The sequence below is a fragment of the Ranitomeya imitator genome, chromosome 6, assembly GCF_032444005.1.
Source record: "Ranitomeya imitator isolate aRanImi1 chromosome 6, aRanImi1.pri, whole genome shotgun sequence".
NCBI lineage: Eukaryota > Metazoa > Chordata > Amphibia > Anura > Dendrobatidae > Ranitomeya > Ranitomeya imitator.
The window spans coordinates 141,764,014-141,782,300 of NC_091287.1; the positions used below are offsets into that span (position 1 = coordinate 141,764,014).

General features: G+C 39.7%; 1 protein-coding gene across 1 annotated transcript in view; it reads right to left on the reverse strand.

Annotated features, from left to right (window-relative positions):
* CNTNAP2 (contactin associated protein 2) overlaps nt 1-18,287 on the reverse strand; it is a 2,776,229-nt gene that overhangs the window by 1,876,714 nt on the left and 881,228 nt on the right. Inside the window, exon 3 of the mRNA XM_069730166.1 lies at nt 15,638-15,831. Coding sequence (XP_069586267.1) covers nt 15,638-15,831 — 194 coding nt within the window. The remainder of the gene's footprint in view (nt 1-15,637; nt 15,832-18,287) is intronic.

The following is an 18,287-nucleotide window of genomic DNA, read 5'->3' on the forward strand; positions in this document are numbered from 1 at the left end:
AACTTTGGTAGCTCCCTTGGTTGCCCTTCACCAAGAAGGGGGCGAATCCCAAATTGTGGTCTGAGTAGGTCTCCAAGGCCTTTAACTCTATAAAGTCACACTTCACTAGCGCTCCCATCCTACATCGCCCCGATGTTGATAAGCCATTTATCATGGAGGTGGAGGCCTCTTCTGTTGGTGCTGGAGCAGTCCTCTTCCAAAAGGATGCTCAAGGTCGGAAGCATCCTTGCTTCTTTTTCTCCAAGACCTTCTCACCAGCAGAGATGAATTATTCCATCGGGGACAGGGAGTTGCTAGCCATGAAGTTGTCTTTCTCGGAGTGGAGACATCTCTTGGAGGGAGCACGTTTTCCCTTCCAAGTCTTCACAGACCATAAAAATTTGGTGTACCTGCAGACAGCCCAGCGGTTGAATTCTCGCCAGGCCAGATGGTCCTTATTCTTCTCCCGGTTTCATTTCACCCTCCATTTTCTTTCTGGGGAGAAGAACATTCGGGCCGACGCTCTTTCTCGCTCCGTTGTGTCATCTGCGGAGGAGGAGGAGGAGCCTCGGCTTATTGTCCCCACCGAGAGCTTGAGAACTGTGGCCCCGGTTTCGCTAGAGTCTGTGCCCCCGGGCAAGACTTTTGTTCCATCCAATTTGCGACCGGAGGTTCTCTCTTGGGCACACTCGTCCAGGGTGGGTGGACATTTTGGTACCAAGAGGACATCTGAGTTACTGGCGAGGACGTACTGGTGGCCGCATATGGCTCGTGATGTCGCAGAGTATGTTCGGGCGTGTGTCTCTTGCGCCAAGAACAAGACTCCTCGGCAACGGCCAGCTGGTTTGCTTTATCCTCTGCCGGTGGCGGACAGGCCCTGGGAGATGGTCGGGATGGACTTTGTGGTGGGCTTACCCAAGTCTCGTAACTGCACCATTATCTGGGTGATCACCGACCATTTTTCCAAAATGGTGCACTTGGTGCCTCTTCCACGGCTAACTTCTGAACGGGCGTTGGCTATCTTGTTCGTCAAGCATATCTTTCGCCTACACAGTATGCCAGACAAAATTGTTAGTGACCGGGGTCCCCAGTTTGCGTCTCGATTCTGGAGAGAGCTTTGTCGTCTACTCAGTATTGAGTTGAATCTCTCTTCGGCATATCATCCCGAGACGAATGGGTTGGTAGAGAGGGCCAACCAGACCTTGGTCACATATTTACAACATTTTGTTTCTGCCAGGCAGGATGACTGGGCATCCTTGCTACCGTGGGCAGAGTTTGCACTTAACAATGCCGTAGCCGACTCCACCGGTCAGACTCCATTCCTCCTAAATTACGGCCAGCATCCGCGTGTTCCTGTGCCCATGCCTGTGTCTTCTGCTGACTCCAGGGTGGCAGACTGGGCTGTGGAGGCACGGGACATTTGGGACCGCACGCAGGATGCCATTCGGGCCTCTAAGGAGAGAATGAGGTCCTCCGCCGATGTTCATCGGCGCCCCGCTCCGACCTTTGCTCCTGGCGACTTGGTGTGGCTCTCCGCCCGTAACATCAGGCTGCGAGTTGAGTCCACTAAGTTTGCTCCTCGCTACTTGGGTCCCTTAAAGGTTCTCGAACAGGTTAATCCTGTGGTCTACCGTTTGGCTCTTCCTCCACGCTTGGGTATCACCGACACCTTTCATGTGTTCCTCTTGAAACCCGTATACATGTCCCAGTTTTCCGAGTCATCTGACGGGACATCGGGTTCGTCTACAGACGATTACGAGGTGAACGCTATTTTGGGGTGCAAGGTGGTACGCGGCAAAAAGTTCTATCTGGTGAATTGGAAGGGTTATGGCCCAGAGGACAGGTCATGGGAGCCTGCTGAAAACATTCGGGCCCCACAGCTCATTGCAGCCTTCGAGCGTAGCGAGGCCCAAGGGGGGGGGGCCCTGGGAGGGGGGGTAATGTTAGGTCTCGAGTTCCCGCTTCTGCACAGGGGGAATCTCGAGCCATCTCCGCTGCGGTCTCCCATTCTTATCCAGCCACAGTGGAGTCTGCTCAGCAGGGACGTCGGTCCCAGCATCTTGCTCAGTCTCACTCTGTACAGAGAGTTACTGCTGCTTCTTCAGCTTCTGCCATTAAAGCCAGTGCTGGTCAGCAGCGAGCAGACTTCTCTGGGACTAAGTCCTTGTCTGCACACACTGAGCATGCCCAGGGCAAGATCTCCCGTTGGAGATCGAGGGTCATGTGCTCAGGCCCTGCAGCACATTCCATTGGCCCTCTTGGCAGGTCTTGGAAGGGCAAAGTTTCTGTGGCCACTTCCTGTGCTGCAACTATATAAACTGCGCATGACCGCACGGCCATGCGCTAGTGTACATTTGCATATGTGTGTTTGTTGTGAGTGCAAGTCGTCCTTGGATACCCCTTCCCTATTGAATGTCTGTTCGCGGAAGGTGTATGGTTGCTATCTAGCGCCCGACTTATCCTACAGCACGAATCACACATTACAGCGTCCAGTTGCTGTGACCGCCAGTACGGCGCCATGCACTTCCTCTGTGCTTTCCTTACCCAAGCCTGGGTGGTAAGTGGCATTCGTCAGTGCGGCACCGCATGCACTCTTGTGCCCTAATATTGTTACTCAGTTTCCTTACACACCCAGTTGCGGTGTTGTGCCAGCAAGGGTCTAATTGGACTTCAATCCTAGTTGGGGTTGAGTTCGCTGACTACTTCCTCGCGCTCTATGTGCGGTACCGCGATCCTGTGACGCAACAGGATCGCTTCCTTCACGCTGGGTGAAGTTTAACCCACGTGTGTATACTTATGAGTACCGCCATATAGTCCGTCATTACTTGGCAGCAGGTTCCATCTCTGCACGGTGGTCCCCGGGCTGCGAACGCACCATACTCTATCTGTCTTTGCATTTGGTGCGTTCCGCTAGCCCTAACAGTATGCTTGTTACTTGAGTTTCCCCGAGCATGCTTGGGTGGTCTCCAAGTATTTCAGCGTACTCGGAGATTTAGTTTATGTCGACGCAGCTGCATGATTTGCTGCTTAGACAGCTTGAATACATGTGGGGTTGCCTATTTGTTATGCAATCCCAACACATATTCAAGCTGTCTAGCAGCTGCAAATCATGCAGCTGCGTCAACACAAACTAAATTTCCAAGCACGTCGAAATACTCGGAGACCACCAGAGCATGCTTGGAGAAACTCGAGTAATGAGCATACTCGCTCATCACTAGTAAATAGTAATAGTACATATAAATAACATAGGGTACTTAGTTAAAGGGGTTTTACCACAAACAAAATTATATTTTAATTTAATTTTTTATTATACTTGGGTCTAGCCCATTTTTGCTCTCACTGGAGAGCTTGAGGAAGGTGAGTTTCAAAGCTCCTTTCATTTGGTGTTGGTGCTGTGTGGTGGCCATTGTTGATGTGTTTTTTTGCTGGTGGGGCGCACGGTCTGGAGTCATGGGGATTCAGTCTTGCAGCATGGGTGATGTAAGGCACCAGGCAGTCCACCCTGCCAGTGAATTGTCGCTGCGGCGGCGGTAGGTTCACTGCTGTGCTCAATTAGGGCCATAGGGACCCACTAAGAGGTTCGCCGTGAAGTAGCAGTGGGCTTCATACAGTGTGATCAGAATGTTAAACTAAGAACCTCATGCTCAGTTATATATAATTTTTTGCCTAGCGGCATTAGATTAATGTGTGATTTTTGGAGGTGCGGTTCATGCTCTTTTTTTGGTATATAAAATTATATTTTAATCAGCAAATCTTGAAATAATGAGAAACTCCACAATTGGATGTGTTTGAAAAATATTCCTGTGCTGAGATAATCTTATAAATGTGCCCCTGTTAGGTACTGTGTAATGGCTGTGTCTGACCATGCAGGAAAAAGGTCTGATCATACTACAGCTCCTGGGCAGAGGAGGAAGGAAAAGAATATACAGACATTACAGCACGGGATCACAGCTGATTCTTTTTGTGAGATAAAGCATTTCCCTGCTTGTTTTTTACCTCAAAGAAAGAATCTGGCCAGAAGCTGTAGTACATCTGACCTGTTCCTGCAAGGTCAGACACAGACATTATACTTGGGCACATTTATAAGATTATCTCAGCATGGGAACATTTTTTTAAAATACATCCAATTGTGTAAATTGTTATTATCAAAAGATCTGATGATGAAAATGTACTATTGCTCGTCGTACAATCCCTTTAATGCTATTTTGATCAAAAATCGTACAAGCTATCGTGACAAGGTGTATCCGGTCAGGACACTCCTAGCCTGTCTCTAGTATAAAAACCTAACCTTGCGTCAGCCAACCTCAATGTCTTTCACTAGGGGGACTTGTCAGGGAGTCACAAAAACACTGAACTTTAGGAAGGCAAAGTTTGACCAGCTTAGAGATGCCCTTAATCTGGTAGACTGGGACAATATCCTCAGAAATAAGAATACAGATAATAAATGGGAAATGTTTAAGAACATCCTAAATAGGCAGTGTAAGCGGTTTATACCTTGTGGGAATAAAAGGACTAGAAATAGGAAAAACCCAATGTGGCTAAACAAAGAAGTAAGACAGGCAATTAACAGTAAAAAGAAAGCATTTGCACTACTAAAGCAGGATGGCACCATTGAAGCTCTAAAAAACTATAGGGAGAAAAATACTTTATCTAAAAAACTAATTAAAGCTGCCAAAAAGGAAACAGAGAAGCACATTGCTAAGGAGAGTAAAACTAATCCCAAACTGTTCTTCAACTATATCAATAGTAAAAGAATAAAAACCGAAAATGTAGGCCCCTTAAAAAATAGTGAGGAAAGAATGGTTGTAGATGACGAGGAAAAAGCTAACATATTAAACACCTTCTTCTCCACGGTATTCACGGTGGAAAATGAAATGCTAGGTGAAATCCCAAGAAACAATGAAAACCCTATATTAAGGGTCACCAATCTAACCCAAGAAGAAGTGCGAAACCGGCTAAATAAGATTAAAATAGATAAATCTCCAGGTCCGGATGGCATACACCCACGAGTACTAAGAGAACTAAGTAATGTAATAGATAAACCATTATTTCTTATTTTTAGGGACTCTATAGCGACGGGGTCTGTTCCGCAGGATTGGCGCATAGCAAATGTGGTGCCAATATTCAAAAAGGGCTCTAAAAGTGAACCTGGAAATTATAGGCCAGTAAGTCTAACCTCTATTGTTGGTAAAATATTTGAAGGGTTTCTGAGGGATGTTATTCTGGATTATCTCAATGAGAATAACTGTTTAACTCCATATCAGCATGGGTTTATGAGAAATCGCTCCTGTCAAACCAATCTAATCAGTTTTTATGAAGAGGTAAGCTATAGGCTGGACCACGGTGAGTCATTGGACGTGGTATATCTCGATTTTTCCAAAGCGTTTGATACCGTGCCGCACAAGAGGTTGGTACACAAAATGAGAATGCTTGGTCTGGGGGAAAATGTGTGTAAATGGGTTAGTAACTGGCTTAGTGATAGAAAGCAGAGGGTGGTTATAAATGGTATAGTCTCTAACTGGGTCGCTGTGACCAGTGGGGTACCGCAGGGGTTAGTATTGGGACCTGTTCTCTTCAACATATTCATTAATGATCTGGTAGAAGGTTTACACAGTAAAATATCGATATTTGCAGATGATACAAAACTATGTAAAGCAGTTAATACAAGAGAAGATAGTATTCTGCTACAGATGGATCTGGATAAGTTGGAAACTTGGGCTGAAAGGTGGCAGATGAGGTTTAACAATGATAAATGTAAGGTTATACACATGGGAAGAAGGAATCAATATCACCATTACACACTAAACGGGAAACCACTGGGTAAATCTGACAGGGAGAAGGACTTGGGGATCCTAGTTAATGATAAACTTACCTGGAGCAGCCAGTGCCAGGCAGCAGCTGCCAAGGCAAACAGGATCATGGGGTGCATTAAAAGAGGTCTGGATACACATGATGAGAGCATTATACTGCCTCTGTACAAATCCCTAGTTACACCACACATGGAGTACTGTGTCCAGTTTTGGGCACCGGTGCTCAGGAAGGATATAATGGAACTAGAGAGAGTACAAAGGAGGGCAACAAAATTAATAAAGGGGATGGGAGAACTACAATACCCAGATAGATTAGCGAAATTAGGATTATTTAGTCTAGAAAAAAGACGACTGAGGGGCGATCTAATAACCATGTATAAGTATATAAGGGGACAATACAAATATCTCGCTGAGGATCTGTTTATACCAAGGAAGGTGACGGGCACAAGGGGGCATTCTTTGCGTCTGGAGGAGAGAAGGTTTTTCCACCAACATAGAAGAGGATTCTTTACTGTTAGGACAGTGAGAATCTGGAATTGCTTGCCTGAGGAGGTGGTGATGGCGAACTCAGTCGAGGGGTTCAAGAGAGGCCTGGATGTCTTCCTGGAGCAGAACAATATTGTATCATACAATTAGGTTCTGTAGAAGGACGTAGATCTGGGGATTTATTATGATGGAATATAGGCTGAACTGGATGGACAAATGTCTTTTTTCGGCCTTACTAACTATGTTACTATGTAATGTGAATAAGGGCAAAGTATGACAGAGGCCCTGAGTGTTCAGCCATCTGTCAATTACATTGAGTATTGTTTTTTTACAGCACATAATGTATGATGAATTGCAATTTGCAATATTTATTGGAATTAGAGTAAAAATTTTGTGATAAACAAATCTATGAGACAAATTTTAGAAAAAAAGATAGTATTTTGTCTTGGAATTAAAGAGATAGAAAAATGGATGGATGGACAGATTATGAATATTATTATGGAAAACTTTGTAATGAGATGTTTTTGCAGTTTATTTATATATGGTCACCCTCAAATAGTCATATTATGATTTACGGCCTGTTATGAAGTTCGCTATCGTGTTGTGATATCGTAGAGACTTTTTAGAATGATAAGTTGGAATAATTTGCAATATTTGTAAAAATGCAAAAACATTCTGTACCCTTCTTTATGACAAAGTAATTAGTTACCCATTTCTGCAAACCTACTGTAGGGTAAAATCAGCAGAAACACTGCCTATTTCAACATCTGTAAAATATCTTATTAAAGATATTGTGGAAAATCTGTCATATCTGTTCCTTTACTCAGCTTTCTTTACATTTATAGTTATACTAGCTGAAGAGCCTGGCATTGCCTGGGCCTAGTAAATATCTGTGGTTAGTTAAAGCACCTCACTTCTCTTATTTTCCCATCACGCCTCTCATTTTCCCCCTCACATCTCTCATTTTCTCCCTTACACCTCTCATTTTCCCCCTCACTCCTCTTATTTTACCCCTCACACCTTTCATTCCCCCCTAACACTTATCATTTCGACCTCACATCTGTCATTTTCTGATCACTCCACTATTTTCCCTCACTCCTCTCATTTTGCACTCACACCTTTTCATTTTCACGTCATACCCCTCATTTTCACCTCACACCTCTCATTTTCCCCTCAGTATATACATGTTTGTCATCTCCCTTATATATAGTATACACCTGTATGTCATCTCCTGTATATAGTGCATACCTGTATGTCATCTCCTCTGTAAATAGTATATACCTGCTGTATGTCATCTCCTCCTGTATATTGTATATACCTATGTGTCATCTCTTCCTGTATATAGTATATACCTGTATGTCATCTCTTCTGCATATACTACATACCTGTATGTCATCTCCTCCTATATATAGTATATACCTGTATGTCATCTCCTTTATATAGTATATACCTGTATGTCATCTCCCCTGTATATAGTATATACCTGCTGTATGTCATCTCCTCCTCTATATACCTATATGTCATCTCCTCTTTTATCTATATATATAATTGCCTAAGGGTTTTTCCATCTGTCTGTCCTGGAAATCCCGCATCTCTGATTGGTCGAGGCCGCCAGGCCTCGACCAATCAGCGACCGGCACAGCGACGATGATGTCATAAAGGACGTAGACATCCCGCGTCTGATTGGTCGAGGCTGCCAGGCCTCGACCAATCAGCGACGGGGACAGTATCGACGTAGATGTCATAATGGTTGCCATGGCGACGATGATGTCATAAAGGTTGCCTCGACCAATCAGCGACGGGCACATATACTACGGGGACATGCATATTCTAGAATACCCGATGCGTTAGAATCGGGCCACAATCTAGTATAGTATATACCTGTATGTCATCTCCTCCTGTATATATAGTATATACATGTGTCATCTCCTCCTGTATATAGTATATACCTGTAAGTCATCTCCTCCTGTATATAGTATATACCTGTGGTCCTTTGCTCCTGTGTATATTATATACCTGTGTGTCATCTCCTCCTGTATATAGTATATACCTGTGTGTCATCTGCTCCTGTATATAGTATATATCTGTGTGTCATCTCCTCCTGTATATAGTATATACGTGTGTCAACTCCCCTGTATATAGTATATACCTGTGTGTCACCTCCTCATGTATATAGTATATACCTGTGTGTCATCTCCTCCTGTATATAGTATATATCTGTGTGTCATCTCCTCCTGTATATAGTATGTACCTGTATGTCATCTCCTCCTGTATATAGTAGATACGTGTGTGACATCTCCTCCTGTATATAGTATATACCTGTGTGTCATCTCCCCTGTATATAGTATATATGTGTGTCATCTCCTCCTGTTTATAGTATATACCTGTGTCATCGCCTCCTGTATATAGTATATACCTGTGTGTCATCGCCCACGTATATAGTATATATGTGTGTGTCATCTCCCCTGTATATCGTATATGCCTGTGTGTCATCTCCTCCTGTATATAGTATATACCTGTGTGTCATCTCCTCCTGTATATAGTATATACCTGTGTGTCATCTCCCCTGTACATAGCATATACCTGTGTGTCATCTCCCCTGTATATAGTATATACTTGTGTCATCTCCCTTGTATATAGTATGTACCTCTATGTCATCTCCCCTGTATATAGTATATACCAGTGTGTCATCTCCTCCTGTTTATAGTATATACCTGTATGTCATCTCCTCCTGTATATAAAATATACCTGTGTGTCATTTCTCCTGTATATAGTACATATCTGTGTGTCATCTCCCCTGTATATAGTATATACCTGTGTGTCATCTCCTTCTGTATATAGTATATACCTGTGTGTCATCTCCTCCTGTATATAGTATATACCTGTGTGTCATCTCCTCCTGTATATTGTATATACCTGTGTGTCATCTCTCCTGTATTTAGTATATATCTGTGTGTCATCTCCCCTGTGTATAGTATATATCTGTATGTCATCTCCTCTTGTATTAGACCGCATTCACACGTTATTTGGTCAGTATTTTTACCTCAGTATTTGTAAGCTAAATTGGCAGCCTGATAAATCCCCAGCCAACAGGATGCCCTCTCCCCTGGCAGTATATATTAGCTCACACATACACATAATAGGCAGGTCATGTCACTGACAGCTGCCATATTTCCTATATAGTACATTTGTTGCTCTTGTAGTTTGTCTGCTTATTAATCAGATTTTTATTTTTGAAGGATAATACCAGACTTGTGTGTGTTTTAGGGTGAGTTTCATGTGTCAAGTTGTGTGTGTTGAGTTGCATGTGGCGACATGCATGTAGCAACTTTTTGTGTGTCAAGTTGTATGTGACAGGTTAGTGTAGCAAGTTGTGTGCAGCAAGTTTTGCACATGGCGTGTTTTGCGCGTGGCGAGTTTTATGTGTGGTGCGTTTTGAGTATGTGCATGTTTTGTGTGAGGCAACTTTTGCATGTGTTGCAACTTTTGTGCATGTGGCAATTTTTCCATGTGTGCAAGTTTTGCGTGTGGCAAGTTTTCCATGAGGTGAGTTTTGCACGTGTGGCGAGTTTTGCGTGAGCCTAGTTTTGCATGTGGCGAGTTTTGCGCGTGGCGAGTTTTGAGCGGCAACTTTTGTGTTTTGACTTTTATGTGGCGAGGTTGGTGTATGTGTGATGAAATGTGTGCTGAGGGTGGTATATGTGTTCAAGCACGTGGTAGTGTGTGGCGCATTCTGTGTGTGTGTTCATATCCCCATGTGTGGTGAGTATCCCATGTCGGGGCCCCACCTTAGCAACTGTACGGTATATACTCTTTGTTGCCAATCACTCTCACTCTTTAAGTCCCCTTTGTTCACATCTGGCAGCTGTCAATTTGCATCCAACACTTTTCCTTTCACTTTTTCCCCATTATGTAGATAGGGGCAAAATTGTTTGGTGAATTGGAACGTGCGGGGTTAAAATTTCGCCTCACAACATAGCCTATGACGCTCTCGGGGTCCAGACGTGTGACTGTGCAAAATTTTGTGGCTGTAGCTGCGACAGTGCAGATGCCAACCCCGGACATACACACATACACACACACATTCAGCTTTATATATTAGATAATTATTAAAATTATTGTGAGGACTACTTTCTTAAATGATAGATGTGGCTACTTTTGCAGGACAATTTCTAATTTATACAGTAAGAGAACTGACATTAAATACCCTAGAAAATACCTACATTTGGACATTATATATGCATCAAGTTTTCTATAGTACATACAGGTAAAACTATATAAGTTTTATTAATTTTATGGTACTGATTTCCCATGAAGTATTGTTTGTTTTGTATAATTTATTTTATCTGTTTCATTGGTGTTAGTTTTCTTTTTATATATTTCATTAGTAGTAGTATCATGTTCTGGTGAATTTGTGAATACCTCCCATGTTGAAACGCGTGGAATAAAAACCGCAAGTTAATAATTTTATTTGAATTGACATATTCAATAATCAGCAGCACAGGAGGTTTATTCTTCAGGATAGCCAATTATGTACTATCTAGATAGACCACTGTTGCTAATCACTGATTTCAGCAGAATCAGAGAACTGAGGCCAGAGATTCATGACATAGGTTACATGATTACACATCAGTGATCAGCTGCCTGGAAGTAAATAAAGACTTGTGAAGATGGAAACACTGAGGTGGTGGTGACTTAATGGAGTAAGCAGTGGCTAAATCACTGTTTAATTGTATTTAAGTATTTTGGGTAAAACAAAATAGACACTGGACACTCTATTTAAATCAAATCTATTGACATTGACAACTCTTTCCTCCAGTTAAGTTAAAATGATCCTGATCCTGAATGAAGTACAATACCTTCGTGTAGTCCAACGTTTGGTTGGGTACCAGAGCTCTACCCAGACTTGAGCTTGAACCCCACAGATGTCAATGGGGTCCCATTGAGGAAATAACTTTAATTATTCAACAATCTCTTCTAACAGCAATGATTTAGCAAAATATATTGCAGTTCCAAATGTAAAGTCTAAAATACGTGTCTCAAAATAGTTAACTATTGTATTCATGATGCTGCTTGATTTATTCCAATACCCAGAGACTAAATGCCATTTCAGATCAACTTGTAAAATTAAACTATTAAATTTACTATGCAAATTAAAATTGTGTTATACATTAACTTCAATGGTCATTATTAGCATTCTGGTAAAAAAAAAAATATGTTGATTCACTCATTGCCCAAATGCTCCCTAATGTACAATTTACAAATTATGTTATCTTTTAAATTTTATTAGGTTAGATAGCCAATAATATAATAATTGCTGTAATTCAATGACCAAGATTTACATCTGGTGGCATGCTCTTGTATTATTTTCATTAAAAAAAAGCAACAATTCTCCCATGACCTTGAAGCACTTATTTGGTTATGCTTCAGTAGCTAGCTTTTTATACACTTTTTTTTAAAGCAATTTCCTTGATTAATTGTACACGTACACCAATACTTATTCAAAAAAGGTACGCTACATGATTTATTTCATTTAAACAGACCTGTTGTTAAAAAATACATACATCATAAACCACTACAAGTAAAACTACCAAATAAATCTGTGTTGAAAGGACCAGAACGTGCAAAGGCATTTAATACATTTTTATTTTCTTTCAAACCATTGTACTTGTCTATTCTTTCACTGAACCATAGAAATGTAATCTGCTTGACTAATATAGTACTGCAATCAACAAAAACTGGAGTTTAATTAATCTTACTCATCAATAATCAGAAAGGAGAATAAAAGGTTGTTGGTTTCCTGAGAAATAGCTTCAAATATTTCAATAATCTATCTTAATTTAGCATATCACTAAACAGTAAATCCTTACATCTGGCCCATTTTATCCAGATTATAGCCAGATTGTGTAGTTTTTAAAAGCTAGCATTCCCATATTATTTTAAAGGCTATGTATACCTTCTCACAGCTTTTTTCATTGTTCAATTGCTTGTTTATGTAGGTGATTTACAAAAAAAAGTTACTTCCCTCTGTTTTAAAGATAGTTGTAATTAGGAGGAGAAGGGGGTTGTACACAAATTTGCAGTGGACAGAAAGATAAGTATCCAAACAATTGAACAAAAAACCTCAGCACCTGTATATAGAGTTCACATCCAGCTTGTATTCCAGGAAAAGAAATTCCCAAAAGAAAAAAAAATCTGAAACTTGAATCTGTCTGCAAACTCTCATATATCTGAGGGTTTGAAAATGAATGGAGGAATGATTATTGCAAATTAAAACCTACTGCAATTTTATTAACTAAATGTATCCACTAAAGCTTGTAAAATATTTTTATTTTAAGTTGTCCATAGCCTTTAAACCAAGTTTCCAGTTCTTAACTACAGTCTCCTGTATAGATTGACTTTAAAATGTTGATTCACTGTGTTTTTTTCTTTCATCAGTTAAAAATTGGACTGTTTTTTGTAAGATGAGGGTTTTCTGTAAGTCTAATTTGTAGTAAAAATCAGTTGACGTTTTATTCTCAAGATCTTTAATGGATGAAATAGCAAGTGTTTACAAATGCAAGTAACATTGGAATTTACTTGAAAATGCTCTGTAATCAAGAATGGACAGATTTTTTTGTATTATTGTATTATTTACCTCTTTCTGTCTATGTTACCAGCCACTCCTGCAATCTATCCACACAGGTCAGTTATCTAGACAAAGAGCAAAGCATTTACAAGCTCTTTCCTATCGTGTTTGTAAGTGCTGCTCTAAGCGTAATGAATCATTGGATATGGACAGCTTCAGTGTCTCTGAGGTCCTCATGTGCTGCAGAGTGAACGCTACCTCTCGTTGCAGCATTCGAGACACATTGGACCAGTAGTGTGACAATGCCATTGGCCAAACTGACAGTTAATCATGAGCACACCACCCTCAACGAAGCTGCGAGGTCCTGAAAAGCTAACAAGAGAAAACTTTTTTAATATTTAATAAATGTTTAAACAATATCAAAATACAGACGTATTAGAATCCATAATAGTTTCCTTTTTTAGGCCATTTACTATTCATCACAGCTTATAAACCAGCTTTATTTTCAAGCCATCATGAGCTCAAAAATACCCTAAATATTCTGTATTTTTACAATTACATTTTCAACCATCTAGCATCTATTTAACTTTTTTCTTTTTCTTTCTATTTAATATTGTTGTAGACATTTTTCTGGTTGCTTACATTTATGTGCCAATATGTAAAAGGACTTTTACTGCAATATATATGCCTGTGATAATTTGAAAGAATTCATAAATTCATAATGACACGTCTTACCCAATTTAATATTTTTATTGATGCCCACATGTATAAGTGTTGCCAGCTTTTTTTGTAAATATATATCAGCGCAAACAAGGTGAGAGACAATATTATATCAGGAATGTCAGCTGGCATAAGAACACCTGAGAAAATCCATTAAAAAGTCACACCAGATATTAATTTACAAATATATGAAACTGTATTATACAAAAAAAAGAGGAAAAACTAATTAAACACAATTAAAATCCGCAATGGTAAAAAAAACTGCCCAAGGATAGCCCAAAGCAAAACTATGTAAACTCCCAGATAGACAACCAGAAATATGGTACTAAGGAGATGGGTATAACAGTATCAAATGTTGAAATATGTATAGTAAGACACAATCCGCGAAAAGCAAATCAAGAACAACTAACCATTAATTAAATCACAATCGAGTAAGACCAATTCCAAAACATAGAATAATCTCACAAAACTGAAATGAATGAAAACTGCAACAATATGATGAAAATAAAAAATACGCTAATTAATTTAAGAAAGTAGTCTCTATACTGTAATGAAAGGAAAGCTAAAATGCTGCCTAAAAGAAGAATGTATATCAACTCCTAATGCAAAGCGTTTAGAACAATACATCGTCAAGGCAGCGATATGCCAAAAGTGAGATTAAGAAAATAATCAGATATGAAGTGGGATTTTAGCAATCTATAGGGAGAAGTGAGTCCCCTTGCATGCCGCTGGGTATACCAGCTTCGTCAGGTATATCGGCTTCGCCGGGGATAGCAGACAAGTCAAGAGTGCTTAATTGCACATTCCAAAAGAACAAAGATCAAAGAAAGGTAAACCATATATTAGCAGTTAGCAAACATTTTTCACATATATATTTTTGTATGCATGTTTAGTTTAGATCAGTTGATCAACCCCTTGTTACTTGATCATTTTACATCAATGTCCTTGCATTACTGTTTTTAGTGGTTTAGCCTTTTTATATTATGAGTACTCACTTTTGCACATGCTCATATTCTGTCTCTCATGTCTATGTTTTAGGGATATGTATGAGAGGCATTGATATAGATAATTGGACTATCTTAGTAAAATAAACTATGCTTTCCAAATAATATTACGTTATTCAGCATAATCACTGTTCATCTCTACACATTTAGTACATTTAACCAGTATTTCTAATAATGAGAAAACAATTGCTATTCTGTTCTTCAAACCATAACTCCACAACATCAATTACCATCTCGTTTGTCATGAATTTTCATCCTTTTAATGATTTTTTTGTTTTTGGATAGAGATAATAATCTTATGAGGCCAAATCAGAAAAATATGGCAGCTGATCAGAAATGTATGAAGCCAATTTCATTAAGATTTCGCAGTGCAATTTGGGGTTTGGAAAGTTTTTCCTGAAGTTCCAATATTAACCTGAGAAGGTTAACTGCAAAAATTACACAACATTTTTTGCTAAAACTTAGCAAATGCACTTTTCATAGTTAATACTTGTTTCCATGGCAACAGGATATATTTTTTCTGCTTGAAGTAATCAAACCAAAATATTATATATATAATATAATGATATATATAATAAAGGGGGGAACCTCATCAATGTTGCTAATAAAGAAATTCACTGCAATAATCCTAACAGATGGCTGCAATATCCAGCTGGCAGACTCAGTGATAGGAAACAGTCAAGAGGAAGTTCAGCACATCCATCCAATATTAGTGTAAAAAGTTGATTACTTTATTATTGGTCTATTAAAAAAATGAAAATAAAATAAAAACAAATACAGGGAACATTAAATCTGATATGTTTCAGAGTGTGTTCCCACCTGAAACGAGTCTCTTTTAATGTCCCCAGTATTTGTTTATTTTTTATACTACTTATGGATGGATCTTGACTGGTTACACACACACACACACACACACACACACACACACACACACACACACACACACACACACATATATATATATATATATATATATATATACCCTTTATTTTTATTATAATTGCAAAACATTAATTTTAGTAACTATTCAATGCAATATTTAGCAGATGTATAAAATATATATTACTTACCCAGATATTTCCATCCTGATGATAAGGTTTCCAGTTTCTGGCTGTGTCACTGTAATGCAGCCGGTATTGGGACACCCAATCAGAACTGCTGTACCGCCCTTGAGTAGCTATTGCACGAATTTGTTTCCTGCTTCCAAAATCCACCTGCAGCCACTGATAGTGATCACTGTCCAGTGGTGACCAACCACCATCTCCTGCAGATTGAAAAATACACCACATAATTAACCAATACATAAATCAAAAATATTAATGATTACACTAACATATTAGTTTTACGAAATGTTCAAAAAACATCTCAACATAACCAAGCAGTCATAATTTGTTACATAATTGCTTACACCATAATCCCTCAACTACTACTAAATAGAAACATAACATATTTGAAAAAGACCATCTAGGTCAGTGCCATTCAAATCAATACATACTGTACGTTGAATAGCAATCAATTTCCACAATCAATTTCTAATTATCATAAATTAAGAATTCTGTCCATTACTGACCTTCCTTACTATAAAGCTATTTTCTCAGGGCATCCTGCTGCTATGTAAAACTACTTTCTTACTGCACAGTGGGAGGCCTTAATCTTTTGAATATAAAAAAGAAAAGTATATCAAAGGCAAGTGGTAGCACACATTATCACATTTACATAATCCCACAATATAATTTAATGAAAGACCTCAAAGCACACCAAGTGGAAAAAAGACCTGCAATTACAAATGGTTTGCTTTGATCAGTTAACTTCAAAACACTACTTAAAGAATCCTCAAAAGTATTTATAATAGTAAAATGGTTAATAAAAATATTTACTTTATAAAAAGATGGAAAAATTAGGCCTTGTTCATACTGTGCGATAGTTATGAAGTTGTAACCACGACCCTATAAATATATAAAAGATGTGTCTTCATACAGTTTAATTTTAATAATGGGAAAAATCAATGGCGATGTCTATACACTTTTGGATTTAGCTTATGTGACAGATGTGAACATACCCTGAAGGTAGATTCTCACTTAGTTGTTTTTTTTTTTTAAAGTCTCTAAAGCTTTGAAGCAATTTTTTTTTAGTAAAAGTTGAGAGGTAGATTCAAAGACAGATAAAGTCTGTCAGACCAAAGTGACTGTTCAAACTAAGCACAGGACCTTGTAGAAGACTTAACGAGCACGTCTGCCATAGGACAAAATTAGTATGTCCCTCAGGCGGCAGTCTAAGGTGTGTCTCAGATTTAGCTGATCCTCATAGGTTCTCCAAACTAGATGTTGACCTGACATCATGTTCAGAGCACTGATGGAACACTGATGTCATGCCTCAAGATTTGATCTGCAAGGCTTGTGGTTATCTGCTGACTTCTCTGTGAGCTGAGTTACTGGAGATCTTGTCGTTGTCCGGTTGCTGATTTGTCTATGCCTTTTATCATTTCTTTATTAGAGCAGGTGTTTTCCATTTGCTATTTGGCATATCCTGTCACTCTGCAGAGTCTTCTATTTAAACCGCACTGCTTCCACTGTTCCCTGCTGGTTATAGCTTACAACTCCCCAGTTTGGTAATGAATGAGTAGTTCTTATTTGTGAAAGCTAGTTGGTGTTTACTCTAGGAGTTTCTGCATGTTTTTATAGTATATACAGTATATTTCCTTAGCTTTTCCCACTTGGTTGGTCGCTCCGAATGGTTCTCTCGTTTTCCACTTTGTTGTTGCTTGAGCGTTTTTGTATGATTACAGTTTCCTTTCATCCCACTCTTTTTCCCTGTCTATCTGGTTTGTGTTATCCATTTCCTGTCAGCTCTATACCTCCCTGGATGCAGAAGGATTGTGTGCATTCAGGAGCATAGTAAAGTTGAAGATGCAGGCACCTTTACTTTGAAGAGTACCCCTGGGACAGAGATTGTGAGGGCCCCAGCTCCAAGGACTGTTGCATACCACTCCCCCTTACTTCAGACTTGCACATTGTGACATTATCACCAGCTCACTCCATTCTGTGTGTTCTGAAAGGCCATAGTGCATGTGGAGGATGCCCTGACTGTGCAGTTCCGGTTCTTGTATTCAGAGGTGGCAGATACAGTAGTATTCAAAATAATAGCAGTCCAATATGACTAACCAGATTAATAACTGCTTTTGATATAAAATATATTACCAAATGTCAAACAATTTACCAGTTTGTGCAGTAGATTCTAAGAAAACCAACAGACCCCTCAATCATGATCTGCATGTTTTTGAGTTGGTTTATTAGAATAATTAATTGAAAGGGGGTGTGTTCAAAATAATAGCAGTGTGGAGTTCAATTAGTGATGTCAATCATTCTGTGAAGTAATAGGTGTGAATCAGGTGGCCCTTATTTAAGGGACATGCTGTACAAGTACTTCTCCTTGAAAGCCTGATATATATGGGTTGTTCGAGGACTTGTCCAGAAGAACAGCATACTTTGATAACATAGTTGACTGGAGAGGGTAAAGGTACTGTTACACTAAATGACTTACCAATGACCACGTCCAGCGATACGACCTGGCCGTGATCGTTGGTAAGTCGTTGTGTGGTCGCTGGGGAGCTGTCACACAGACAGCTCTCTCCAGCGACCAACAATCTGGGGAACGACTTCGGCATCATTGAAACTGTCTTCAACGATGCCGAAGTCCCCGGGTAACCAGGGTAAACATCGG